Source organism: Equus przewalskii, chromosome 23 (genome assembly GCF_037783145.1).
Source record: "Equus przewalskii isolate Varuska chromosome 23, EquPr2, whole genome shotgun sequence".
In the NCBI taxonomy this organism is placed as follows: Eukaryota; Metazoa; Chordata; class Mammalia; order Perissodactyla; family Equidae; genus Equus; species Equus przewalskii.
In genome coordinates this window covers 6399894-6427814 of record NC_091853.1, presented here as the reverse complement: position 1 = coordinate 6427814, position 27921 = coordinate 6399894, and the positions used below count along the sequence as shown (strand labels likewise).

At 40.1% G+C, this 27921-nt stretch overlaps 1 protein-coding gene across 3 annotated transcripts; it reads right to left on the bottom strand.

Moving 5' to 3' along the window:
- Positions 1–686: 686 nt before the first annotated feature.
- On the bottom strand, positions 687–27746 carry FMO2 (flavin containing dimethylaniline monoxygenase 2). Of its 3 annotated transcripts, none has more exons than XM_008535773.2 (9): positions 27593–27746; positions 27091–27261; positions 17066–17254; positions 14773–14935; positions 13120–13262; positions 9705–9904; positions 7823–8178; positions 5656–5728; positions 687–4648 (listed from the first exon to the last, which is right to left on the bottom strand). In XM_008535773.2, exons 2-9 carry the CDS (start codon positions 27220–27222, stop codon positions 4297–4299), a joined length of 1608 nt encoding a protein of 535 aa, XP_008533995.1. In that variant the 5' UTR covers positions 27223–27261; positions 27593–27746; the 3' UTR covers positions 687–4296. The 3 variants fall into 3 exon arrangements, with proteins under 3 accessions (XP_008533995.1, XP_008533997.1, XP_008533996.1); XM_008535775.2 differs by having other exon boundaries at positions 27091–27283; positions 27593–27739; XM_008535774.2 differs by having other exon boundaries at positions 27091–27283; positions 27363–27655.
- Positions 27747–27921: the final 175 nt, after the last annotated feature.

The window sequence follows — 27921 nt, the reverse complement described above, 5'->3', positions numbered from 1 at the left end:
CAATGACTCTCTGGTTCCAAAGCATAATTCCTACTATTGCATCACCCTGCAGAGTGCCAAAGTATCCTGATTTCTGTATTTCCTACAAGTTGGAGTTGATGGCTCCTAAGCACTAAATTGTCATCTTTGCCATTAGTGCCAGTGAACATGATAAAAATGACGTTCAATTTAACCATCATTCAAAAATTGACAGTGGAGAAATTATGACAGGGTCACAGAGTAGCATATTTGATGGGCTTTACTGATCATCTGATCCCCTCTTTTATGCCCAGATGAGAAAACTAAGGCTGAGAAATCTGAGATGACTTTTCCTGTGCTCTCCCTATTTTCCCTCATACAGGCATTTTCCTTAATAAAACCCTTACGTGTTTAATCTCATTGTGGCATCTAACCTGGATTAAGTAGAGTCTAGTCTCAAGAACCTCTTGTTTAGCGTCACTGATTCATGATCTGGTCATAAGGCAGACGGGACACAAAAGTGAGTTATGTTCCATGTAACAACATTCTGCCTCCTGGGGCACAGCCATACGCTCTGCACTGGGGGTTGCAGGTCAATGGCAGCGTTGAAAGACCAGTTATAATCTTCCTTTGCCGCCATCGTTATAATTCAAATGCTGCATTCTTTCTGGGTTAAGCTTTTAAAATCTTTATTATTTGAAAATGTGTTATGTATCATGGTCCAAGAGTTTTATTTTAAAAATATCTTTATTTTTCTTTAAGGAACAAATGTGATATATTTGGCTCTTGGTAAGGAAAATCAAGGAGCTATCATATAAAGAAGGAGAGTTAAAATGAAAGGTTAGTAAAGGAGAGCATCACAGAGAGAGATTTTGGAGGAGGGTGATGACCAGCCAACATCCTTTGTGGGAGAAGCACAACGTTGTAAACTGTAGCGAGAAGCAAGAAGGCTGCACCTAAGGAGGAATTTGGCCCTGAGGAGTGGAAAGGGTCATGGACTAATCTCTGAAAGCAGCTTTTTGGAGAGACCTCAAACCAAAGGTTCCTAAATTTAGTGTGCACAAGAATCTTCTAGGGAGCTCATCAAGACTGGAGATTCCGATTCAGCAAGTCTGCATAATTATTACATTTATAGTAAGGAATCTGCCGTTTTCTAAGCTCCCCGAGGCTTTCTGACGCAAGTGGTCTGATCATAGTTCGGAGCAGACTACCATAGATGCTTTGTCTGGGAGTGCGTCCCATTTCAGGATGTGTGGAGGCAGAAGAATAGACTGAGTGAGTCTTCCTTACTCAATCTCAGACTCTGAAAATGAACTATTTATGCTTTTAAAAAGATACTAGAATATTTGGAAATATTTCAAGAGATCATTGCTCTTCTAAAATTTTTAAGGATATAAATTTAATAATAATTTTGTCCTGGGGTTGGCCACATGGCCTCGTAGTTGAGTTCATCCACCCTGCTTCAGTGGCCCAGGGTTTCGCCAGTTCGGATCCTGGGCATGGACCTAGCACCACTCATCAAGCTATGCTGAGGTGGCATCCCACATGCCACAACTAGAGGGACCCACAACTAAAAACATACAACTATGTACTGGGGGGCTTTGGGGAGAAAAAGGAAAACTAAAATCTTTAAAACAAATAATAATTTTGTCCTAACAGAGCTGTTTTTTCCTACTGATTCAGCATCACCCTGACACTTGTTTCTCAATCTCTTCCACTGTAGAAGTAGGATAATAACTGTAGTTACTTCACTGGGGAGCAGTAACGATGAATGAGGCCAGTTAGGAAAAACAATTAGGACGATGCTTTGCACATTACGAAGCAGGGATTGGCACACGTTTTCTGTATAGGGCCAGAGAGTAGATACTTTAGGCTTTGGGAGCCATACTGTTTCTGTTGCAACTACTCAGCTCTGCCATTGCAGCTAAAAGCAGCCACAGACAGTAAGTGAATGAGTGTGGCTGTGTCCCAATAGAACATTATTTACAGAAATAGGTAGTGGGCTGGATTTGACCCAGAGGCGGTAGTTGGCCTGCTTTTGCTATAAAGGCTTTATAAATTCTATTATTATTATTATTAACATAACGGCTTGTAAATAATCCTTAATAATTAACAAAGTAATCAGTTTTTACTCAAGAACTAAGTATATATACATTTGCAGGTTTTTTTTCCAAAGGAATCTGCTTAGAAGAGAAATGAAAACAAAAATCTTGCATTTAAATGCTGGTGTCATTTCAATGGACTTTAAAGAAAAAGTTTCCACGGACAGAGATTGCCATTGCGTTGTTCTAGGCCCTTGAGGGAGAAATCCAGGCCAAAGTAAAAAAAAGTCCACAAAGACTTTGGAGGAGTAAAGGAGAAATTTTCCTAAATATTTAATCTTTGACCTTTTCCCTGTCTTTGAAGGCCTTGGTCTGGGCTTATAGATGAGTTTATCTCCACAAACACAGTTTGTTGAAAGACTGGCCGCATGAATGTTTCATAACCAGATGTTTATCTATTATGTTGCTCAATGTCTATTGACATTGAATTGCTTGTGTCTTTTTTCGGCTTCAGTTCTAAGAAAATATTTGTCTCTCCTAAGAAACCGGTGTGCTTCCTTTTATCAGATGACAAAGATTACATATTGTTTTACTTTTTGCCTGGGTTATCTGCAAGGTTAGAGACAAACGCAAGGCTCAATCATTATGCTTTCCATCAACTTGGGAGATATACTTTCCCTCCTGGATGCTTATTTTTTCAAAATGTCAATGATCATTTTAAATGTTGTTGTAAAGGTGTCTTTCATTGTAAATTTCTTCAAATGCCTTTTAGATCTAGCTAAAATATAAACCAAATATGAAAAATAAAATGAATCAGATCATATTTGCAAAAAGAGTGTTGTTTTCTACGTGAAGTTCCTCCAAAAGTAAAGTATACATGATTATGAAGAAAATAAACTGGTGATAAATACCTTATCAGTAATAGAGGCTTTTGTAAATAAGTATATCATGAGACAAGGCTATGAAATTTAAGCAGATTATTTCAACATAGTAAGACAAATGCGTTAGTAGAGGAATGCATGGAGTGCGTGGGATGAGAAGGGCACTTAGCAACAGCAAGGTGGGATACAGGGAGGGCATGTGGTAAGGAAAACTTCCTAGATGACTGAGTTTCTCAGGCGCAGAAAAGAGAATCGTTTGAGCCAGAGCACGGAGGCATGAGGAAAATTACAAGCTACTTGCCATTCCTAAAAGATGAGGTGTGAGGCGGAGAGGGGTGAGAGATATCTTAGAGAAGAAGGGGCCAGGACACAGGGACCTTGTAAGGCACGCGAGGGAGCTTGAAGAGAAAGTGTAGATCCGCTCTTCCCAAATCTGGCTATGCATAAAAATCACCTGGCAGACTCTTAAGGACCCCGATTAAGAACAGCCTGAGAACCTAGACTCTCATTTCAGAAAGCTCTTCAGTTGAGTGAAGCAAACGCGGGTTCCCATCCCAGCTCCATTATAAGGTCCGCTGTGTGGTCTTGGGCGTATCACCCAATTTGCGCTGAGTCTCAGTGTCATCATCTGTAAAACAGGCCTAATGGCTTCATCCATCTCACAGAATCATTCTGAGAATTAAGTGAAATAATACATACAATGTGCACATGGCACAATATCTGGTCTGTGGTAAGTTCTAAACATATGTATATTTATGTATATAGCTAATATGCCAACTTTACTTTTATTGTTATAGCAGTGCTTCTGTCAAAATATAAGAAAAATATAAGCTATGTGGCTATTTGCTCAGCTTTCAATATGAGGCCCTGAAAGTCAGTTTGAGCATTGCTGTTGTATTCTAGGTCTCTCTTCTCGTTTTTTTCTCCAGTATTTTTGTGTGATTCTCCACTTAGCAACAACTGGAGCATGACCTAACATCTGAGAACTTTGTTACCAAGCAGAATCCAGATAGGAAAACTATGGAGGATGTCACACAGGAGGTGAAATATTTACCCACAATTTAAATTTTCCAACGATTTAAACCATGGGGCCTGCTTTTCATTCTGTGTAATTCGAGTATTTGTCCACACAACTCTCCTATATCATGGCTGGCAGCACTACTTAGCCAGTGTTATTTTGTTGTTTTTTTTCTGGAGAGTCCAGTGGACTTGAGGGAAGGATAGAACAGCAAAGAAATTTCATGCCACAATTTTAGTTTTATGCATAGACCTAATTCTGCTAATTCTCTAGTTACCACTCTTGCTCCATTCCTCTTATCTAAAGTTTAGGCTATAGATTTAATATTTTTTCTTTTAGCCTTTTGTTTTGGAAGTGCTGACTGACATAAGGCCAAAGGCACATAAATGCTGACAGATTAGAACCACTGAAGTTGGAAAAAAAAGGCCACAACAACAGCAAGAAGCCCCAGGATTTTCAACAGGAAGGAAAGAGAGAAATTAGATGACTCTCGCAGAGCCCGTGTCTTCAAAGGCTTCAGTATCCTCTGCTTCTGGGTGAAGATGGCATGTCTGGCTCCTTCCCATCGCCCAGGCCCAACCAGGCGATACTGGTAGGAGTTGCAGGGTCCAAAATAGAGTTTCACAGCCAGTTTAGGATCTTTTAACAAGAAAGAAAGGAAGTCTGGCTTCGCACCTATCTCTGAGGCGAGCTCGTCCAAGTAGTCGATGTAATTGGTCTGCAATGTCTGGCTCTGGCTCTTTCCAAACCTTAACGGAGACAAAAAGGCAGATTCACAAAATGTTCTAAGTTATATACGAACATTAGGTGCTCAACAGCCGTCAAAAGAACGAGTGAATGAATAATGCGTTTTGAATTAATCTCTCGTGGAAAGCGTCAGTGTATCCCATCGCAAGACCCATCTCCCACATTGAAAGTAGGCTGTAAAATAAATAGCTGTGAACTCCTAAAAGTTTTAGGAATGTGACAAGATTTATAACTACAATTATTATTTGATATTAACTAAGCAGCTTCAAGTCTTCAGGCAAATACAAACTAGTCAGGATTACTGCAGCTTCAGGAGATAACACCAATGAAAGCCTGGCTCGGTGTCCTGCACAGAGGAGAGGCTTAATATTTGCTTGTTAAATTATTCAAGTACCTGGCACTCTGGGTGGCAGATAGTAGATAGTCAATACATGGTAGATGAATTACAATTTGAACATGAGATAACACCTGCATGTGAAGTAAGGCCCCCCATTTAACTTTCCAAGGGTGCTTGATCACTATTGAACCCCATTCCACCTCATCACAAAGTACAAATCCTCGAACCGTCACTTCACGCCAACTTCTTTCTAATTTACTTTGATGGGAGATCCCTCAGCTAACTTTCCAAATACCCAGGCTACTGTCACTACCGTTGCTCCCATCCCATTCTCTAACCATAGAGTGTGTGTAGGGGGGTGGTCTGAGAAGATATGGACTCTCATCTCGTCATCACACAAAAATGGAATGAAGTTAAGTCAAGGAAAAATGTTCTGATTTGGGTAAAATTCCTATCTTTAAGTAGTGGGTTCTTACACTAGTATGTGTAAGGATCGCCTACGAAGAACATAAAAATACAGATAATCAGATTCTGATTCAGTTGGTCTGCGTTGTGGTCCAGGAATTTACATTTTTAATGAACAGCTAGGTGGTTCTTGCAGGTAGTTAAATTACTATGCTTTGGGAAACACTCCTCTATGTAGAGAATTTAAAAAAAAAAAAACGTTCTTACAGGTCAATTCTTTTTTCATTCCTCTTGATAATGTCCGCCATCATAGTCCTCTCTGAGGGCAAGGTACACAAGCCTAGAAAATGAAAGGCTGGTTTGAGTAGTGGGTTTGATTCAATATCATTGCCTTATCTAGTACTTGATTCCTGTAATTAAACTCTGGTCATTTACGTGCATTTTACCAGTCAAGGCTGCTGTGTTGTTGAACACCAGGGTGCGCCACTCCCACTGAGTTCTATGTGATGCTGCCCTTGGAACACAGGCTGCAGCAGGAACTCTGAGGTGGAGTGGGTAAGAGAAGAGGTGGGAGAGGGAAGGCAAGCCGGTGGAGCCTGGAAACCATGCCAGGTGGCTTGAGCTCTATTCTGAAGGTGATGGGAAGCCATGGGAGGGTTTTCTTTAGGAGATGACAAGATCAAATTTGTCTTTTGGAAAGATCGCTCTAGCTGCTGAATTTTGGAAAATGGACTGCAGGAGGGTGAGGTTAAAGGCAGCAAGACTGGTTAAGAGGGTACTGAAGTACACTGGATGAGAGATACAACAGCCCAAACTAAGGGAGGGCAGTGGGGATGGAGAAAGCAGATTGATACAAAAGTTACCATTGTGTGCTTATGATTCCATCTCCTGTCTGCAAATGTCCCCTGAGCTTCAGACATATTGAAAAATGATGAGTTCTCCTGGATATGGCTTGTCATCAGACGTCTCAGATTCACCAAGTCTAAAACTGAGCCCATCATTGAAGCCCTCTTGCTCAGACTTGTGTCTTTTTCCGCACGCCCCCTCTCTATTCACAGCACTGCTGTCCATCCAGTTTCTATGGTCAGAGATCTGCAAGTCATCCTTAATTCCTTTCTCTTTCTCTTATTTTCCTACATTGAGCTAATCATTATGTCCTGCTGATTTTATCCGTAACTATTTCTCACATTTACATCCTTGTCTCCACCTTGCCTCTTTGCCTGGCTCAGGTTGCATCAGATTTTAGTGCTGACTATTGCAGTAGCCTTCTCACTGGTCTCTGAGACTCCACTCTTTTCGCCTTCAAATCTATCTTCCAGACTAATGGTGAAATAATCTATTGAAACTGTAAATCTGATAATGTCTATTCCTTGCATATAACTTTCATTGGATCCTATGCCTGAAGAGCTTTCTGAACTGAGAGTCTAGGTTCTCAGGCTGTTCTTAATCGGGGTCCTTAAGAGTCTGCCGGGTGATTTTTATGCATAGCCAGATTTGGGAAGAGCGATCTACATTTTCTCTTCAAGCTCCCTCGCGTGCCTTACAAGGTCCCTGTGTCCTGGCCCCTTCTTCTCTAAGATATCTCTCACCTCTCTCCGCCTCACACCTCATCTTTTAGGAATGGCAAGTAGCTTGTAATTTTCCTCATGCCTCCGTGCTCTGGCTCAAACGATTCTCTTTTCTGCGCCTGAGAAACTCAGTCATCTAGGAAGTTTTCCTTACCACATGCCCTCCCTGTATCCCACCTTGCTGTTGCTAAGTGCCCTTTCTCTTACCACACACTCCATGCATTCCTCTACTAACGCATTTGTCTTATTATGTTGAAATAATCTGTTTAAATTTCTCTCTATCCCACCAGTTTCCAACACAGGGCTAGATATGCAATGAGTTTTTGTTGAGCTGAATTGAACCCTATGGTCAAAGAGATAATAGTCTTCTGGAGCGCAAAGTACTATACAGATGCTCAGATAGAAACCTTTCAATAATTTTACAACTTTGTAGGGATCTGTGAAGTTGAGCTGCTTAACTGTTGAGAGTTAATTTGGAGTTAAGTATGGAGTAGGCCCTAGGTCTCTTGATTTGCACATATTCTGAGGAATTTATAAACATCATATAGGTGAAACCAGGAGTCATAGATGTCTTCCTTCTTAGCTGTTCTCTCATGATTCAAGGAAAGAACAACATGTACTTAACTTTATGCCAATCACAATTCTCTGAATTACTATTTCAAAGGAATGATTGCAGATATTTATTACTCTTGCATCTCTGTATCTGTTATTTTGTGAGTTCTCCACTAACTTTTTAGGATGCTAATCTTGTGAGAGCAGCCCAGATTGGTAACCTTCTTCTCGGCAACGTTCTTATTTAAACTCATTATTGAGCAAACTCCACCAAGTGTGAAGACCCTCAGCCACTCACTCGCCCACTCACTTACCTTTGAAAACTCTTGTCACCCAACGAGCTTGAAGTTCAACAGTTGGGAAAATGGAACCTAGGGGCTGGATGAGACCAATGCATGCCAAGGTTGACTTTGCCAGGTGAGGAGGGAATATGTATCTATACAGTGAGACCATATTATCCTCTACTTTAACAAGTGATTCTTCAAGGAAGGGAAAAGAGAAAGTATATCCCGTTGCAAAGACAATAATATCAATGTTCTCCTCCACTGTTCCATCCTCAAAGATGGCGGAAGTTTCTGTGAGCTCTTTCACTCTCGATTTCACCTTGATGGCTCCATAGAGTATACGACTTGGAAGGTCATCATTTAGTACAGGTTCTTTCATAAGGTATCTGAAACACACAGAAGAAAACACTTAGAAGGAGCTTTTAATGAGGAGTCTCAAACTCTCCTGAGTTTTTATAGGGTTGGCTCCTAGAATAAAGAGGTTTCTTAAATATCTATAAAACTTTCTAACTTGACTCGTTGGCCTGCCCCAAATCTTACTATCTGACTTTATTCTCATGTCAAAAATCTCTCCTCTCAGCAAATAGTTGAAAACATGTAGGTGACATGGGTAAAAGACAATTCAAAAAAGGAGGCATCCCCAAGGAGTTAGGCAAAATGCCAGTGCCTGTGGTCAATTCCTGAGTATTCCAGTGATGTTTCCACCATTGTTTTATGTCATCTACCTTTAATTATCTTGCTGTTCCATTTAATCTCTAACTGATCATAAGTAAGAAAGGGAAAATTGAATTCCCATTATTTTTGAAACATTAAGGGATCAGTGTGAAAATTAATGTATAAAATTAAGTTTAGAGGGGCCGGTCCCGTGGCCAAGAGGTTAAGTTCCCACTCTCTGCTTCGGCGGCCCAGGGTTCGGATCCTGGGCACAGACATGGTACCACTCATCAGGCCATGTTGAGGCAGTGTCCCATGTGCCACAACTAGAAGGACCACAATAAAATATACAACTATATACTGGGGGGATTGGGGGAGAAAAAGCAGAAAAATAAAAAATGTTGGCAACAATTGTTAGCTCAGGTGCCAATCTTTAAAAAAAAAAAAAATTAAGTTTGGGGATGTTTCTTGACCCCAAATACCTATGAAGTCTCTGTATGTGATAGCATGGGTGATGGAGCAAAGCCTGCTTGTATTTCTGGAATTCCCTTTTTTATAGATTTGAGAACCATTTTGCAAAAAAAAAAAAAAAATATATATATATATATATATAAAAGACAATACATGCCACACCAATCAGACCTCAGAATACACAGTCCCATGGCATTTGTTGAAAGATTTGTTGAAAGCTCTTCTGTTCTTTTTTTTTTTCTAAAGGGAAGGAGTTTGTTATCAACTAAAGAAAAATAAGCATTCATGTTTTCTTGTGTTTATAAGGTCAGTGATATTTAACTTTGAGATCAACAGAGATTTGTTTTTTGGCAAAGAGACAACCAGCATGTTCTCAAAAGATGTCCGTGGGAAGAATCCTCATGGTGTATAGAACTAACAAAGCAGGAGTTATCAGATGGAGAATTTGGGACATGTTTCCCACCACACCCCTCTGAAAGGAAGCTCACAATATCTTAAAGTGGCCTTTTCCAATGTCGGACAGCTTAGGTATTAGAAAGTTCTTCCCTTGATCCTAGGTCTGCTTTCTAGAGCAGTTCACAATATTTCTACTTCATCTCCTGAGTATTTACTTTTTACAAGGCGTACAGAACAAAGTTGGAATTCAAACTCCAGGACCTATGTGATACCTATACTGTTAGGTTGTAGTTTGTAATGCTGTTTAGCAATGTGGCTCTTTGTGAAGAGAGGCACTTCTGACAACCTTGCTTACCAATGAGTTTACCATAAAAAAGCAAAATAACTCTACTTGTTTTGAGGTTCAAGGCCATAATTTTTGTGGTTGAACCACTGATTCATCTGTTGGTCCATCATCTGTTTTAGAATTGTTCGTGGCAGAACGTTTCGGAGCATGGAGCTAAATCGGGTGTGAAAGATCATGTCCCAGGGGTAACCATCTTCAGAGATACGACTCATGACCCAGGAACCATGTCTGGTGCTGATAAACACCTGTTAAGCAAAAAGAAATACAATTTACACTACGGCATCTTCCCTTTTGGGAGGACCTACTATGTAGGTGATATATCATGTGTTTGGCCCCAGAATTTGCTGAAATGCTTTGTTTTAAAGATGATTGACCTCAAAGTGAAGTACCTTCTAGTTTTCACTGCTCTGTGACAGCTTTATCGTAAAAGGGGTGCCCAGTGGTCCACTGATAGAGGAAGACTACAACAGTCTTGAGAACGTCATGGAGACATGAGAAAACCTTCGGGCTAATACCAATCATGAAATCCACAAGTCTTCACCATGTTTGCAGTTGTGGTTCGACGCTTTTCTCTTCTCACCTTTCCACCCTGTTGTGGTGATGGTGAGCAATTATAATCCTAGGGAATGTATGTTTACAGCCTAATGACTAGATAGGCATAAATGTACGAATCTGTATAACCCCAGAGGGAGAATAACAAGGGAAATCAGCTTCCTCCCATCCTTAAAAGAACTTCATAATGTATTTTAAAAGGTAAAACCACTGAGCTTATACTGTGATTCCCATTCTTTTCAAGTGCATATCTGAACCCCCTTTCGATGTATTCTTTACCTTGTTTACTTAGGTTTCCCTTGTTTTTGAAATGTACGTTTAAATCTCTTTTCAAATAGACATTTCACCTTGTTTACTGTTAATCCTCCATTGTCTAAATGCATATTTGACTTGCTTCTCAAAATTTTACATACCGTTCTATGAGTTCTGTTGTAAAAGGCTGCCCTTGACAAACACTTAAATAAGATTCTCTTGCAAGGAAACCGATTTCCTTAGGAGTTTAAGATCATGGACTCGAGATCCAGGACTTCTGGATCCAGACTGCCTGGGTTTGAATCTCAGCTCCACTACTTACAAGCCGCGTTGCTGTGGGTGAATTATTTCAACCTCTCTGTGCCTCTGTTTCTCTCTCTATAAAATGGGGCTAACAGTACTCACTTCATGGGATTATTATGGCAGATTAAATGAGATGATATATGTAAAGGACTTAAAATATTGCCTGGCAGGTGATAAGCATGGCTAGCTATTATTATTTTGTAAATTTAGGCTGGAGGAGAGGCATTTCATACAGTGCCACATGTCTGGGGTGAGCCAGAATTTGGAGACAAATTTTCCTGGGAAGGGCCTCAAAGCCTTAGCTTGTGAAGTAGCACCTGCATGAAGCAGTGTTGAGTTGTTGGTCTGTGTGTGGTAATACACTTTTGTCCTGACTTTTTCCTGTTCTTGCCCTTATGTTGACTTGGCAATGCTTTGATCAGGTATTAGACATTATACTTAGATGTTTCCATGAGTTCTCTTTCCATTACTTACTGTCCCCTCCTCTTCCTTAGGATCAATCCATGTTTCACAGTGGATGTTCTGCCTGCTTTATTTGCTGTCTTTCTCCTGTCGCGTCCCTACAGCAGGGAGCCTAACCTGGCTAGCTCTACTAGCCGCAACAGGGTGATGTACCTGAGGATTTAGGCTCAGGCTGCTTTCTCTGAGGTGCAAATATCAGGCGAAGGGCCGGAGATTTGGTTTTGGGTGGGAAAGCATGTGGAGGAGTCAGCACTATCCCACAGTACCTTGAGTGGTGCTTTTGGACTATGGTAGAGCATGCGGTGTACTTACGAATGTGAACTTCCTTCAACAGGTGCAGAGCACACTCAGGACTGTGATGAGTTTAGTTTGCAGTGCTCAGCTTTGCAGGGACACCTAGTTCTGTCCCTTACGTATAGCTCCTGGAGAGTCTCTGGTAAGTCTTCTCACAAAAGGGTTGAGAGTACATTACTTTGTATAACAGGTTTTAATCATAATTATAATTGATGTTATTAATGTAATAAATATCGAAGAGACATTCTCTTGAAAAGATCACTTAAGGAGCTGTAAGGCACACAAATATAGCCAAGGTGCTTTCTTAATATTGAATCTGGCATCATAGAAGTCTTTTTACCTGGCAAGACCCATACAAGGAACTGGCTCTTGCAATCCTGGATTTGCTGTCTTCGGGACATCTGTGCTAAGGCCAAATCACTGACCTGACGGCATGCATTGGTTTAGTCTGGGGCGCCACTTGGTTGATAGCCCCGTCAGCTCCCTTTCTCATACTCCCTTCCTCAGGCTTGGCAGGTATTCCCAACAGGAAGGAGCTGGAGCTGGGGCCTCACCCTCTCCAACTCTGTTCTGCTCCAAGCCTTTACAGTCACTGCCTCCTCGCTTGTTCTTCACATCAGGGTCTTAAAGCTTTGAAAGGTGAAAAGGGATTTCTTTCCACAAAAAAGGTGAGAACCTCTTGGGTCTAGTAAATTTCTTTCTGGTCTTAGTGACCTGCTCTGTCCCCAGACTGATACCGACTGACAGGGACTCTGACCGGTCCCAGGGTAACCCCTGCATTAACTTGCTGGAGAGGAACCATGTTTGTTTCTCATGTTTGCTATGCGGCATCTTAAGCCTTGAAAGCATGAGACTCAGGACAGGATGGTTTGGCTGGTGAGGATACAGCCATAGTAAGCCCTGTGTAGCCAGAAGACGCCATGCTGAGGAGGCCAGTGAGAGAGTGATAGGGCCCCGGGGTCCAGCCCTGTTGAGATGGAATGCTCTAGGGAGAACAACCTTAGCTATTTTCCCATCTTTGCCTAGGTCCAGAAGAGATTTCTTTCCTGCCACTCCCAACCATAGCTGTAAGCATTATCTACATCTTGTAATGTTTGACTCTTTCTTGAGAAGGCGTAAAGATGATAGCAGTTGGAAGGCCTCAGGGAGCACCTAAATATCTATGGTCTTGGTTGGGAGTCTGTCTATTTAATCTTCCTTGTCATGATCCTTGGGTAACTAAGGATTATTTACATTTCAAATAGAATTCAGATATGCACTAAATTTCTAAAAGGCACTCCCCAGAATGTGAACAGGTCAATAAGGCCTTTTGTGCTGAAAGTCATCTGGTTCAAATTTACCCTTTAAAATGTGAGAGAGCCAAAGCCCAGAGAAGTAAAATGACTCACTCTAGGTTATACGGCTGATTAATGGCAGAGCTGGGAGGTAAACTCTGGCTTCTGGACTTCCAGATGTTCTATGATACCACACTGAACAACCAACCAACCAACCAACAAATTAATGAGTTATGGAACCTTGGTTATACGGCTGGGATTTTCCCATATGCCCCTCCCCTTTCCTTTCCTCCATAGTAAAAGGTAAGCAGAGAGTGTCGCACCTGAGCAGCCTTCTTACTCAGCTCGACAGCAATATCTGAGGCGGAATTTCCTATTCCAATCACCAGGATGTGTTTCCCCTCAAATCCCTCTGGGTGCTTGTATTGGCGGCTGTGGAAATACTGGCCTTTGAACCTCTCGATACCTAGAGGGGAAGAAGAGAGAAGTCCATGAACTATGTCAAGTTAATTTCGATAAAACCGTGTTGTTAGCTTTTCCTTTCTTGGACCAATCATTGTTTTGCCCCTTCCCCTCTTAGGGGGGTTACAATAGCTAGGTCAAATGACAAACTCAAACTATGAAGTATATAAGAAATGCTGGGTTAAGCATAAGGTATAGGACTAAAGGAGTTGCTTTTAGAGGCTGCAGCTTACGTATTTATTAGAGAACAAACAAATGGTTTTGATGAATACAGCAGAGTCAGATGCTGCCTTATGACTACCCATCATTCTATTTTAGACTGTACAATGATATTTTAATATCACATAGTATATATTCTTTTAAATGTTTCTTAGATACATTATGAAGTGATATTATTGTAATTGCGTAAAAAGTAAAATAATATTTATCATCCTTAATTTGCAAAAGCAAACAAAAACTAAAACTAAAAACCAGGTCCATAGAAGGTGAGGGATGGTTTCCTCATTGAGATAACTTCCTGGACAAGACTCTTTGAAGGCAAATCTCTCTGTCCTTTCTCAGGAATACAGGATTTTGTTAAACTATTTGCCATTGATGATGGGTTGCTTGAAAGAACCTTTAGGTCATTAGTTCTCTGAGGGTGGTCCCTTGGCCAGCAGTATTAGCATCACCTGGGAACTTGTTAGGAATGCAAATTTTCAGCCACACACCAGACCTACTGAATAGGAAATACTAGGGGTGGGGCCTACCAAGTTGTGTTTTAAAAAGCCCTCTAGATGATTCTGTTTGAGAACCATTGCTTTAGATCAGTAGGTCTCAATCCTGGTTGCACATTAAAATCATTTGAGCAACCCCAGTTGACCTGCCCTATACATACTGAATCTTGGAGGTGGGGCCTCAGGCATCAAGGCTTTAGAAGCTCCACAGTGGTTCATATGTGAGGCCTGGACTGTGACCCACTATATTAGATGTTTTCCTGTGGGTCTTGGGAGGAACTATGCTCTCTGAGGGAAGAGTCTGGGAGGTACCTGGACAGATGGCTGCAGCATTCCATTGTGTGTACTCCTCCCCTGCACTCCGCTGTCCCTCATCTCTGTCCTATAGGAGCACTTATTTCCAGGAACTCTCCCCAGTCACCATGTCCATGAGCATGGTTCTGTGGGAAAGGCTCCAAGGACATAACAAAGTCACAGGTGTTTAGCAGGATAGAAAAAGGCCAAGGTGGGTACATGGCTAAAAGGGCTTTTCCAACAGAGAACCAGTTTGGATGAGAATTCTCTGAAATTCTGGGGAAGATTTAGTGACTTTGGAGGTTAGCTGAACTCCCTGTGTAATGAAGACCCAAAGAAGTCAACAAAAACAAAGATGGTATGTAGAGTCTTTCGTCTTTCCAGCTCCATCCCTGTCTTAATATTATGCCCAGTTGCAGCAGCTAATTCTGCCTGTCAATCCAACCTGCATAGAGAGTACCTGGACAGGTACTCTGAAAAGTTGGGAATCCCTGCAGGCCTCACCTGGAAATGACTCCAGTGGGATGTGAGGGAGGATGTGGTGGCCGCTGCAAACCATAACTGCGTCAAACACAGCACGCTGCTCCTTGCCGTTGCTCTCGGTAACAACCTCCCATTGGCCAGAGGATGAAAAATCTGGGCGTTTTTTCACACTGAGGACAGTTGTCTTGAACAAACACAGAGAAGGCATCATTGAGAACTACTCTGGCATGACATGGGCCTTGTCCAGTGCCCTGGGAGTGGGGACGGGTAAAGTGCAGTGTATGACTCCATTTAGGTTTCATGTGAATCATTCCAAGACACTTAAGGCAAAGACTACTAGGTGCGCTTTCTCATTCTTCTTTGGGAGGGGGCTGTCAAAGTTAGGCTGCTTTGTGCAAGAGGCCTGACCCAGCAGTGAGAACCAGCCTGTGAAGGACTGAATAAGGACTTGAGAGAGACACAGAAGAGGAAGATGAGGGCCTCCAAGATACAAAACACATGTCCATCATTCAAGTGATCACACAATCAGTATTTATCAAGAACCTTTATGTGTCTACCTCTGTGCAGACTCTATTAGAGAAGATCATTCATGTGAAGCACTTAGCAGAATGCCTGGCACATTGTCAGCACTCCACGAATGGTGGTTGTCCATATTTATTCTTTTTAAAACACAGTGCATCATGTTAGCAATACAGATCATGATCTCATTTGGATGCAATAATTTATTGGCTCATTGATTTTTTTTTTTAATGTAGCTCACTGTCTGGAGGTCTGTGAATTTTTGAAAAGTGTAAATACATGTTGTGTCTGCTGTATTTAAGAAACAATGTCAAATGGAAGTGAAGCTTTTCTCACTTCCAGAGGAATGGCATGCTTCTCCTCTTTCTTGCGAGTATTTGAGTCCCTTACACATGCTTTTCAAATTTTCAGATATTTTTAAAAATGCTGGGTTGTCAGTTTCTAAAGCTGTTCCAATTTAAAAGTGTATATGGAATATTAGTATAAAGCTTGTGAAAGGAGTATAAAGTGTCTGGGCATTTTCAGCTGAGAGTAAAGATTTCAGATTGGCAGTTCAGAATAGCGTATTAGCTAAAGTACTGTGGATTCTTGCTGTTGAAAATGTGGTTTGAGGACCGACACCTTCAATATCACTTGGGAGGTTACTAGAAATGCAACAGAGCCTTTTACAGTTCGAGTTGAGTTCTAACATCTTATGACTTATGCCAACTCAGAGATCAATAAGTGGAAATAAATTTTCCTAACCGCTCTCCAACCTCCAGAAAATAGTAATAGCAGTAACACAATAAATAAGAAAAACAGTTCCCTTGCAACTCAAAGATGATCTTTAAAAGAACAGATAATATAAATTATATATCCTAAGAGGACACCATATCAGTTAAATAGATTGATTGCTAAGTGGATGAAGACCTAGAAAAGCTTCTGCAAGAATCTGTCACTCATAGGTTGGATCTACCAGGAATTGTGGGAAAAAGCTACATTAGACAGAATGGGGCATTTTAGTGGTATTTACAAATATAGATTTCCACCAAAATCAACTCTTATAAATTAATATAATACAAACCTAGGAACAAAACTAAAGTTACTGAGAAAATGAGATGTGTTAAAAAAAAATAAGCTCCACTAGCACTTACTTATTCAGAGATATAATTTAAATTTTATTTCCTAAGCACAGTTACTAGTTTTCAGAGTGTAGGTTATTGATAAAAACTCAACATGTTTAGTGAGAATATTGTTTGTCTCTTTTTGATTATTTATTTTTGAGAAAGCACAGGAAATGTGGTTCTAATTGTATTCAAAATCATCAGGCCATCCTTATGTTGCTAGAGAATGCGTATAAAAGAAAAAAACTAGCAAAAATAGTTTCTACAGGCTTCTGAGATAAATGGAGAGCTATGAGTTTATTTACTACATTTTCCTAAGAAATTCCATTTCTTTAAAGAAGGTAAGAAAATGAAATAGCTGTTTGATTTTTTTCATATGTCATTTTAAGAGAAATGAGGCTAAGGGTCCTCAGTGGTTATAGATATTAGTTTAAATGCTGTTTCACCATCAATATCCTCATCATTCAAACTTTTAATTTTAACAGATGTTTTTCCTCTTCTGTTAACGTATATAATGTATAATATCAGGGTGATGACACTACTTTTAGGGTTTTCTATCATACTATTATATTTTAGCAAAGAATTGGATTGAAATATTTTGTTTTATTCACAATTTCTTTTATTATCAGAGCAACTTCTCTATTTAAATGTGAGCTAAACTAATGTAGAGGAAACCATTCCCAATACAATACCTGGAACTGAATGTATTTTAGAAGATCAAACTTTTTGGCAAAAATCCTGAAATATTCCAGAAGCTTAGAATTGTGCAGGAAGTTTGGAAAATCTTCAGGCATGGGAAAGTCACTGAAGCATGTCATTTCTTTGCTGGTGTTGGAGATGACAGACTGATAGATACTTGCTCGGCCATCTTCAACATTTTCCTAAAAGATCAGATCAGAGTGATAATCATGCATTAGAAAATCCTTTGATTTCCTCCTCTTCTTCCAAATCTAACCCCCAGGGGATGTGGTCCTCTTTCATTGCTGTGGTGTGCCTGAGATGTCTAGTGATGACGGGCAGCGTATGTGCTCTGTTATCTTGTGTGATAGGGCCTCACTGAGGCCTTCCAGTATTGCTTACTGGAGGCGCTATTGCCATTGGTGGACTTGGGAGTGGGAACAATCCTTCTTTTGGCACATTGCAGGATATTTAGCACCCCAAGTCTCTATCCACTAAGTGTCAGTCATCCCCCTTCCGAAATTCCCCCTGGGGAGACTACACCCACCTTCCACCTCTTTAGGAACCAATAACCCTGGGACACTGGGCAGAGAACATAATAGAGAATTTCAGTTAAAATGAGTACTTTTGGGGGCAGGAAGTTTTCACATCTTAATTTGAATCTCCCACCTTCATTTTATGCTTTATGCAAATCAACCTTCCTCAAGTGACAAAGGTGAAAAGCATCAATACCAATAAAATTTTAAACCTGATTCTGAATGTTAGTGAGTATGCTTTGGTCAAACCGGAGGCAGCACATGCTGCGGTTGAGTTTAAAATTTCCTCTACAAGAAGTGCTCTGCATAATGATAAAGTCCTTTACATTAAATCATGACAAGAATCAAGTATGGCGATTCAATGTCCCTGAAATCAGCATGTTATCAAAGAGGGTTTTATAAGAAAACTTAAATAATGTCACCCAAGAACTCCTCAATAGATGTTTCTGCACATGCAGAGACTAAGGCATAAACCAGGCAAATTGTAGTTGCTATTAGGACTCAGCATTAGGGTGGGGGGTTAAGAAATGAAAGGGTTGTAGGAACTCATTAATTAATTGAAATAGATTACTTAATCTTACATAAACAGTGCTGAAGTCTCAGCATAGAATAGTAAGTAAAGGAAAGTAAATATTCAACTCTGTGTCACCACAATGAATCAATTGTGCATGTTCCTTTCTTATCATTATTCATAGAAAATTGTTACTTTCCTGCCAAATCTTTAGATCAAAGCTCCTTAGATTTTTGGCAACACCAAAAGAGGCAGCCTGGACTAGCAGAAGGACCTGGTCTTTGGAGTCCTGCACAGGTTTGAATCCATCTCTTTCAGATTGTGTGAGCCCGGACCAGCCCGTGCCCCTGAGCTTCGGCCCTCTCATCTATAACACAGGGATGTGTTGGTGCTCAATGGTATTGTTGTTATCTATCGTTATTGAGGAAGCTACAAGCTTCAGAGAAGCTGTCAGTTACAGCTCACTGTTCACTGCAGTATATGAAAGACACCTTGCGTAGCTGCTCTGACACCAAGGTAACTGACACAAGCGCACTCACTATCACGCCTGAGTTTTCGGACTTTTCTGTACAAGAGGTTGTACTTAATTTTAGAAAGTTAAGAGTCAACTGTGGGATCTCGCCTTTTCTATCAGCAAAGCTCTTTATACGTTTTGGGCTTCACTGTGTCCTAATTTCAAGGATTATCAGCATCAATATGAGTCACCCAAGCTAAAACAATGTTTGCTGTCAGATCACATCATTTAAGAGCAATATATAGATTCTTGCTAAATATAGGTCTGTGTAGCCGCCCCTGACATAGGAAGGGTTAATAATCACTGGAAAAAGCTTGCCAACAAACTGTGACCCGGAGGTGAGAAGGCCGGTTAGCCAATGACGGGTAAGACCCCCTGGGGGGGCAACCTAAGCCAGGCGGCGGCCGCCCGGGGGCACAGATGGAGAAACGATATCGATATCGGGAGCAAGAGGGACCGTTGCCTAAGAGACCTTGCCTGCTCTGAGATAAAAATATGGGAGCACAGCAACAACATGATAATATCAAAAAAGAGGCCAAGGGAGGGCTCCTGGAGAAATCACTAAGAATTCTTGGCATTCGCTAATTACTTCATCCAGAACACCTGTGTATGTTTAACAGATGTAAGCTATGTATATATTGAAACGCTGGTTATAATAAACTCAGAGTGGCCATCAGCCCTGTCCGCATCTATCCTGATGTGTACATTGGATTGCGACACCGACAGTCTGAATTTGTAAAGATCCTCCTCCCTCACACATTCCTTCTCTCTCTTTCTCATTCACGCATTCATTTATCCATCCACCCATCCATTCACTCACGCATACCATAGGCCAGGAGTCAAATGCCTTTTTCCATGAGCAATGTGTTGATCTTTCCTACTCCAGAATCACGGCTCAGATGATAACTTTGTGACAATTTCGAGTGGTTTGGTAAAAGCTCTTCAGATTAGGGTAGGCCAGCTTTCTAGGTGATGAGGGTTTGATGTGGTGTTATTATTAACGATGTGTATTAGAATACAAAGGGAGTTTGTATTAGGATATAAAGTGGTTTCTGTCTCATATACAAGGATACAATGATCTGAACTCTGGATGAATAGATCATGGTATTTTAATCTTCAAACACTAACTTCAAATTGCGTATTACTAAGTCAAACAGATGTGTAAACTCTTTTTAGATATCTTGGCATGATTGAACACAATGTCCTTGGCAAGACTGAGTGCCTGAGTTTCTTACCCAATCAAGTTCTCAAAATTGGAAATATTTTATGAAGCAAAGAAATACAAATTTTTCTCAAGACCAGATAATTTTATACAGAGTGGCATTAAATATGGGGCTCTAGGGTCGGACTGGGTTGATATCCCACTTCTACCACTCTTAATGGCTTTATAACCATGGCAAGTTACATGTCAGTTTCCTCATTTCCTCCTGCAAAATGGGGTTCATTAATAATTCCAGCATTCAACAATTGTTATGAGGGGTTAATGACATTAGATAAAGTGCTTAGCACAATGCCTGGCTCTGAATAAGTGCTCAGTACACGTTTGTCTCTATTGCTATTATTACAGGCCACTAGAGTTAATCTTACTGAACCAGCCATTGTTTTGAAAACCTAAACTAAGATCGACTGTTACACTAGAGACAACACGTTAGTTTTCTCAAAAGCCGATAAATTGGCTTTAAAATGTGGTTGGCTCCTCCGTCAGGTCAGTTGTAAGGGGACTTCGAGTGATAAGAACTGGTTCTGATGTCTGAGCCCCTTCAGTAATTTCAGAGCCAGGGAAAGACTCTCTTTTGGGGATTTTACTTGCATACTTTGTCACCAGTTGATGATGACATCCCTATTCTTTTTCTGTAAATCAAGTAATAACCTTTATTGTTGGGTTGGTTCTTAGAGAGCAGTTAAAGAAAGCTTTCTCCCCATATGTGCTTCTTCCTATCTTGGCTGAAGTAACGTAGATGTCTAAGTGTTTAGACAAATCTGGGTAAAATTGGTTGAGTTTGCCCAGGGTTATAAAAGGAAGACGATTCTTATTGATTTCATAGACAAATATGTGTCAACTCTCTCTCCTATTCAGGCCCTGAGTATGGAGTTAGGGAGAAGATGCAAACAGGGTACACACAGTTTCTGTCTTCACGGGGCTTATTATTATATTGAATTAAAATGTGTTTGGGCTTTGGGGATGGGAGCGTGGAGACAGAAAGAGATGAGGGGCTTTTCAGGGAGAGTTTTCCAAACAGATAAATTCAACTCACGTATTTGCTTAAATACAAGCACTGCTAAAAATGATGTTTAAGCACAAGTATAAATAGATAGTCTGAATTTCCTAGCAGATGGAATTTGCTACAACTTACTTGTTTAAGGCAAATAACCATATGATAGAGTACTTTACTAATATAGAATTTTACTATATAGCAAAAGCGAGTTAGTTCAGATAGCACTGATTTAGAATTTATGATCTTTAGATCATGGGTTGGACTGAAGTTTATCTTTGACTCTATAAAAATAAAAAGGTTGTAGGCTGGCCCCGTGGCCGAGTGGTTAAGTTCGCGCGCTCCGCTGCAGGCGGCCCAGTGTTTCGTTAGTTCGAATCCTGGGCGCGGACATGGCACTGCTCATCAGACCACGCTGAGGCAGCGTCCCACATGCCACAACTAGAAGAACCCACAACGAAGAATACACAACTATGTACTGGGGGGCTTTGGGGAGAAAAAGAAAAAAATAAAAATCTTAAAAAAATAAATAAATAAATAAATAAAAAATAAAAAGGTTGTAAAAACTAAACTAAGTTTAAGGAAAACTATAAAGGTAATATTTAATCTACTCAAGGAACAAACTTATAAAGCAAAAATGGATTCACTTAATACAAATTACCAAAGTGAATTACCAACACATAAAATTAGACTTTTCATTATGAAACATCATTATACTGACTTCTACCAATCCAAATTTTGTTCTCATGGCTAGTTATCTAAACAGTTGGAAATAATAAAATTGTATTTCTCTAAAAATATTCTATCATTCCATCTTTCCACTCTTTCAGGTGCATATCTATCTGCTTCATTACTTAAAATAAGTATGATTGAAGCTCTTTTTACTTTCTTGTCCTACAATTTGAGGCAAAATTGTGGTTCCCAAATGCCAGTCAGTGTGGACTAGTTGCATTAGAAGAATTCAGAGGAGCTTTGAAAATGTAAAGTCTGAGTAGGTGTGGTTTGGGCCCAGAAATATGCATTTTAAAATTGCTCTCCTTCTGATTCTTACGCACACTGAACTTTGGGAACAACCATCTTTGTCAGAGTGTAGCTGCATTCTGCCGTCTCTCCTTTAGGCTGGTACTTCCCTACATCTCTGGCCTTGATCACTGACGGAGCCCCCTAATTAAACTCCGTCACTCAGATATTTCACACTTTCTTCACTGCCTTTAGGGCAAAGGGTACGCTCATTGGCGTGGGACCCGGTTCCTCATGGTGGGACCCCCGCTATTCTCTCTAACCTCATTGGTTATCACCCGCCTGTATCCTTTATTCCAGGCACATCACCTGACTTTATATTCTCTAGTGTGTCAGGTTTCTCAAGCTTCCCTACCTTTGCACAAGCTGTTTGCTTTTCCTAGAACACTGTTTTTCCATATTCATGTGTCTGATCTCTGCTTGTTGTCAAGACAGATAAAAACATCTTGGGATACCCTCTAGGAAGCCTGCCCTCTTCTCTGCTGAGTGAGATTCTGTGCTTTCCACAACACTTAGTATATCAGCCCTTATAAAATTGCACTCTGATATGGGTTTTCTTTAGTATTGCCCCTTCGGAACTATGAGCCCTTGACAGCAGGGACTGTGCATGTCTGTATTTTTAGCACCTAGTATATGCCTAGTGCATAGTAGGCAATTAGTTTATATGTTTGTTGGATGAATGAAAGAATAAGTGATGTTTATCAGAAGCACTTTTCCATCACTGCAAATAGGGTTTAATGAGACTAAAATGGACATTCACTAACATGATGGGATAAGGATGGTCTTGCTGATAGTAGGCTATAGACTTTGTTCTGTTCTATGCATGCAAACATTATGCTTTTACTGCTAGTAGGCTGTAAACTTTGTTCTGTTTTATGCTTGCAAACATTATGCTTTTGCTATAGCATGCTATAAACTGTTCTGTTTTATGCATGCAAATGTTATGGTTTTGCTGATAGCATGCTATAAACTTTATTCTGTTCTATACATGCAAAAATCACTTCTTTAAAAATATTATGGAAAGTTAAGCAAAGTATATCTTAAATTGCTGGTAAAGAGGCTTATTTTTGATTGTCTGGAGAGTTAGAAATATCTGACATGTTAAATTTGGTTCCGTTAAATGGCAGCAGGTGCAAAACTCTAAGTCATAATGAATTATGCTGTGATAGATCTTGTGGATGAATTTATCTAAGAGAACTTCTGAAAGTAAAACAAAGGTAAGGCAGTTACCTCTTCTGGAAAGAAAACGGTTGTTTGTTCTAAGCTTGTCTTGAATAATGTTAAACTTTAAGTGAACAGAATGCGTTATTAAAAAGAACATGCCACTTGAAACAGAAGTGATGCTGTGAGGCATGGGAAAAATAGATGGAGTACGTGTTTAGGTCGGCATGGAGATAGCACCATATGGGAAGTTCCATGTGGTGACATCTGAGGTGACTGCTTCACATTTTTATCTTTTTATGCTCAACATTTTAAACAATAACTTTAATGGAGACAGATACAGGTGATAAAATTTGTGTATACCTAAAGTGTAGAGGCACAGCAAACTTCACAGAGGATTGGAATGTCAAATAAACATTTATCGACCAAGGATCAAACCAACTAAATAATGTTTAATATGTAAAAATGTGAATTTCTATAGATGGGATTAAAAAAATCAGTTTCACAAGGATAGGATAATAACGACCTGGATCATCAACGGCTCAAATAAAAAAGACCCAGGGTTTTTAACTGAACCCAAACTCAGTATAAATCATTAGTGTGATATGCGAGGAAGCATGGTGATGAACCTATGTGTGTTTAATCCCAATATTGTGGCTGATTCTAAGACCTATCACCTACCACTTATTAGTCACTATGGGCAAGCTCCTTGCCCTTGGCTTTCTCACTTTTAAATTGGAATTAATAACTAATGTAGGGGAGTCTTGAGAGTGTAAAATGAGATAATTCATATGAAAATAATTATATAAATGTTAGCTTTTATTTTGTGAATGCTGAAAAACCAAATGAACATTCAACTGTTATAGTAGAGGTGCAGCCCAAGGGAAGCTCAAGTCCTAGTGAGCGATTGTCAGACCAATTGATTATAAATTCCTTGAGGGCAGTGATTGTATTTGATTCATTCTCCATTGCCTAAAGCAGTACCAAGCACCTTTTTGGTTCTGAAAAATATATATTGCAAAATATATTGCAAAAATAGATTCATTTGAAATATTGGATCTTGAAGGGGTCACATTTTAAGAGAGAAAGTGCTAATTCAGATTGAATCTCGAGAGAGGAAAGCAAGATGGAGAGATGTCCAGAGACTATTATATGGAGACAAATGAAAACAATGGAGTACATACAGCTGGGGAAATATATATTTATATCTAAATATTAAAAAACAAAAACCAAAAACCAATGTATATTGGTAACTTCCCTGTGAACACAGGTATCAGGAACACCAAGGGAGGCAGCGTGGATTAGCGGCTGAAGGAAGGTCCTGCTTTCCTCTCTCAATATCTCAGGAAGGTTATTAAGTGTGAGGGCTCAGGAATCTTACAGACCTTCATTTCTGTGCTTTTTTCCACCTGTGTTCCCCTGGGCAAGTTGTTTATTCCGAACCTCGATTTCCTCTTCATGTGTAAGTTAGGATAATCGTAATACCTACTTCCTAGGAGTACTGTGAAGACAAATGAGATGACGCATATCAAGTGCTTCCCAGAGCTGGAAAAAGTGCTAAAAATATGTATTAGTTACCCACCCTTCTCATGTTCCAAAGCTGCCATGAGGGGGTGCTGGAGAAGCTTTTAGAAGAACAAGCACCCTCTGAGCTGGCCATGGGACAAGGATTCTTAAATTTGATTTTAACTCATCACCGCTAAATGTGTTAAGTGATCTTGGGATTGTGTGTAATGTAGAAATTAAAGAATAATTTTTTTTTCAAAATTGATTCTGGAGTTGTGAAGAGGCTGTTTCCCTGGGAGTGGGTGTGGAGGCTCCCAGCATCCTTTTCAGCACCTCCTCCCTTTGGCCGTCCAGTCTCATGGAAAGGAAGCACCTCACGTGGGCCCATTGGCAGCCTGGGAAATGTTGCAGATTGCATGTTTCACTCTGCCGGGAGAGTCTTCATCTTCTTTGGATAGAGGAAATTGTTTACGTTTCTCTATTGGTCATGGTTTTGAGAGAGATTTGAAATGTGATATTGGTACAGGTTCCAGGGAGTTATATACTTAACTATTTTATGTCTAATAAGGCTTAATTAATTCAAATTTTAATCTAACTTTCCTTTTCTAACCTGTAGGAAGGTATCTCTAATTCTGAAATTTTAGACACCCGGAATAGGATAGCAGGAGAATATCTTGGGGCAGAAAGTACCTTCTTGGAATTCATTGAATCGTATTTTTAACAGACCACTCAAAGTAACTCTTCCCTCTTCTGCCACCAAGCTAATGATAATCAAATAAGGGACACTTGGCTTCTTGATATTAAATCCCAATACAAGTAATAAAACAATACAGTGACAAATTTATTATTAAATACAAATTTGTTACAATTTCATATTTCTTCCATAGGTTAAAAAATCCACTTGGGGGAAAAAATCCCAAATGAAATCTATATGTGAACCTAGACTGGACAAAAATAGCACATTTTTGGTTAAGACAGGAACAACCACTAATACCCAGTTGTTCATAAGAAATGAATGTGATTCAAGCTGTTTTTCCACTTTCTTCTCTGCAGATTTATCTGTTCTGCATAAGGGTCAACATCTTCATCATTAGCTCTGATTGTCCTTGGATAATTGAATGAATAGATTTTTTATCTGGTATTTGTGCAATGTTTGCCAAACTTCTCTCATCATAGGATTCATTTGGGACTCTTGTTAAAAATAGATTCCCTTCCTGAGAAGTCTTTGGTTCCAGAAGTCTGGGCTGGTGTTCTAGAACCAGTATCTTCAAGAAACCTTCTAGGTGTGTCTTACAGTCATATTCATTTGAGAAACCCAGTGTTAAAAAATCTCCTTTGGGATGAGATTCAGTTCCAACTGGGAAAGCACACGTGCTAGATGTCCTTGCCATCCCCCTAATTGGTCAGCTTGTAGGGAGAACCCTTTGGATGGTCTCTGCTGATGTAAGAGTCTGCTCTTCATGCACTCAAACCTTCACTCCTGTCTGGAGGATTCCGCTGTTTTGATCCCTCACTTAGATGTAACTGATACATAATCCTCAAGTTACTGCTCTTGAGTTCTGGGCTGAAACTTCTGTTTAAGCTTTTCGCGCAAGAATGCAAGTCAGGGTGTTGCTATAAGTAGGGGCTTAGCTGCTTAGGAGTTGTATTGACCCAAGTTTGAATGCCAATTCCTCCAGATGTGTGACCATGACCAAGTTGCTTAACTTCCCTCAGTTTCTGTTTGCTTGGCTATAAAATACTATAAATGTAGTTATTGTAGCTAACATTTACTGTACTCTAAGTTCTTTCCATGAATTATCTCCCTTAATCTTCAAAACAGCACTATGAGGTAAGTACACTTTTCTATTATTATCCACATTATACTGCTGAGAAAACTAAGATAGAAGGGTATAAGTAATTCGCCCAAGACCTCACACCTAGGAGGTGGTAAGCTAGTACTTACTCAAAAGATTGTGGGAAGGAATAATTATGAATCTTTACAGCTGTTTGTCTACGTATCTTTCTCATTTTTATGCAAATTCAGAAGGACAACTAGCATTATCAATATTTGGGCTTGGTTAATAGAATGAATTTAATGAATAGAATATATGTAATAGTATATCTAAAGAGTTTCCCAACAGTTACACTAGCATGTCCTCAGTAAAGTTAAGCAAACAAACACAGCTCTCAGAGAAAAATAAAGTTAGTAGTAATAAGAGCTCACTCTCTGAACAAATATTTGCTCATTGATTGGAATAGAAGTCATGTCTTGACAAGAATCCCTGTCACTTCTATTTTGAAAAGTCGTCTCTAATATTAGTATATTGCTTTGAGATTGACAAAAATATGGGCTGCAAGACAATTGCTGGATCCATAAGAAGAGATCCTTTATGTGCCTGGGTTGGCCTCCTGAGTTAGAATAGTTATAACCTGGGAGAGATACCAGCCTATTTCTTCTGTTCCTGTACAGCAACATGAAATTAATCTGATCAAAGTTGCTTAGGAAATCCCTCAATAAGGTAAGGCCCAAGAGTAGCTATGACTCACTCTGCAATAACAGCACAACCTGTGTAAGAAACAAGAAGATCTCACTTACTTTGAACCTCCAGAGCCCTCCGATATCTTCAGTCCTCTCAAAGCAGGTGGGCTCAAGTCCCTCATCCACACAGCACTTCAGAGAAGTCAGGCCACTGACTCCAGCTCCAATAACCGCGACTTTCTTTGCCATAGCCTCCTGCCAAGGAGTTGATCAATCAGCGCTGCTTCACTGGGGCAAAAGATAAGAGAGTCTTCATGGCGTGGTCAGTAGTGGTCTTTAAACCCTGTTGCAAGGGTAGTTTAATAAGCAGCACTAACTGAATAAAATACCTCACTAGTCAAATGCCTGTCTCCTCTTCCCTTGAGAGAAGCCAAGTTGTCTCCTGGACTTCCTTGCAGATCTTGTTTACAACACCTTTGTTTCGCATTTTAAAGCAACCCATTTAACAAAGCCAAATAACTCAATAACATAGTACTAGGGATATGAGCCAAATCTCCAGTGATATTTCTGAGAGTGCTGAGCTTTCCTTTCAGTTGCTTTCTTCAGAAATCATCCTTACCTTCCTTTTTGCCCTTTGGTGACACTGGGTCTTTGATAGGATAGTTTTCTCTGTTGCTTGTGTGCTGGGAGGCAGTCAGACTCATTTTAATAGCTGGAGGAGGCTGTGAGAAATGGGAGGAGCTCCCTACTCTTCCTTTAGCATTCTGCCAGCTGAAACTCCGAGGACTTTAAGAGTTCTGAAACTGTGCAAGAGGCTCTTATTCTGAAGTGCACGGTAACTCTGGAATGTCTTTACGGTAACAACGTTAGACACTTGCACACATATCATATAGATAGTTTAAAAATCCTTTTTATAATGGACATGACCACTGTTCATTAGCAAATTAT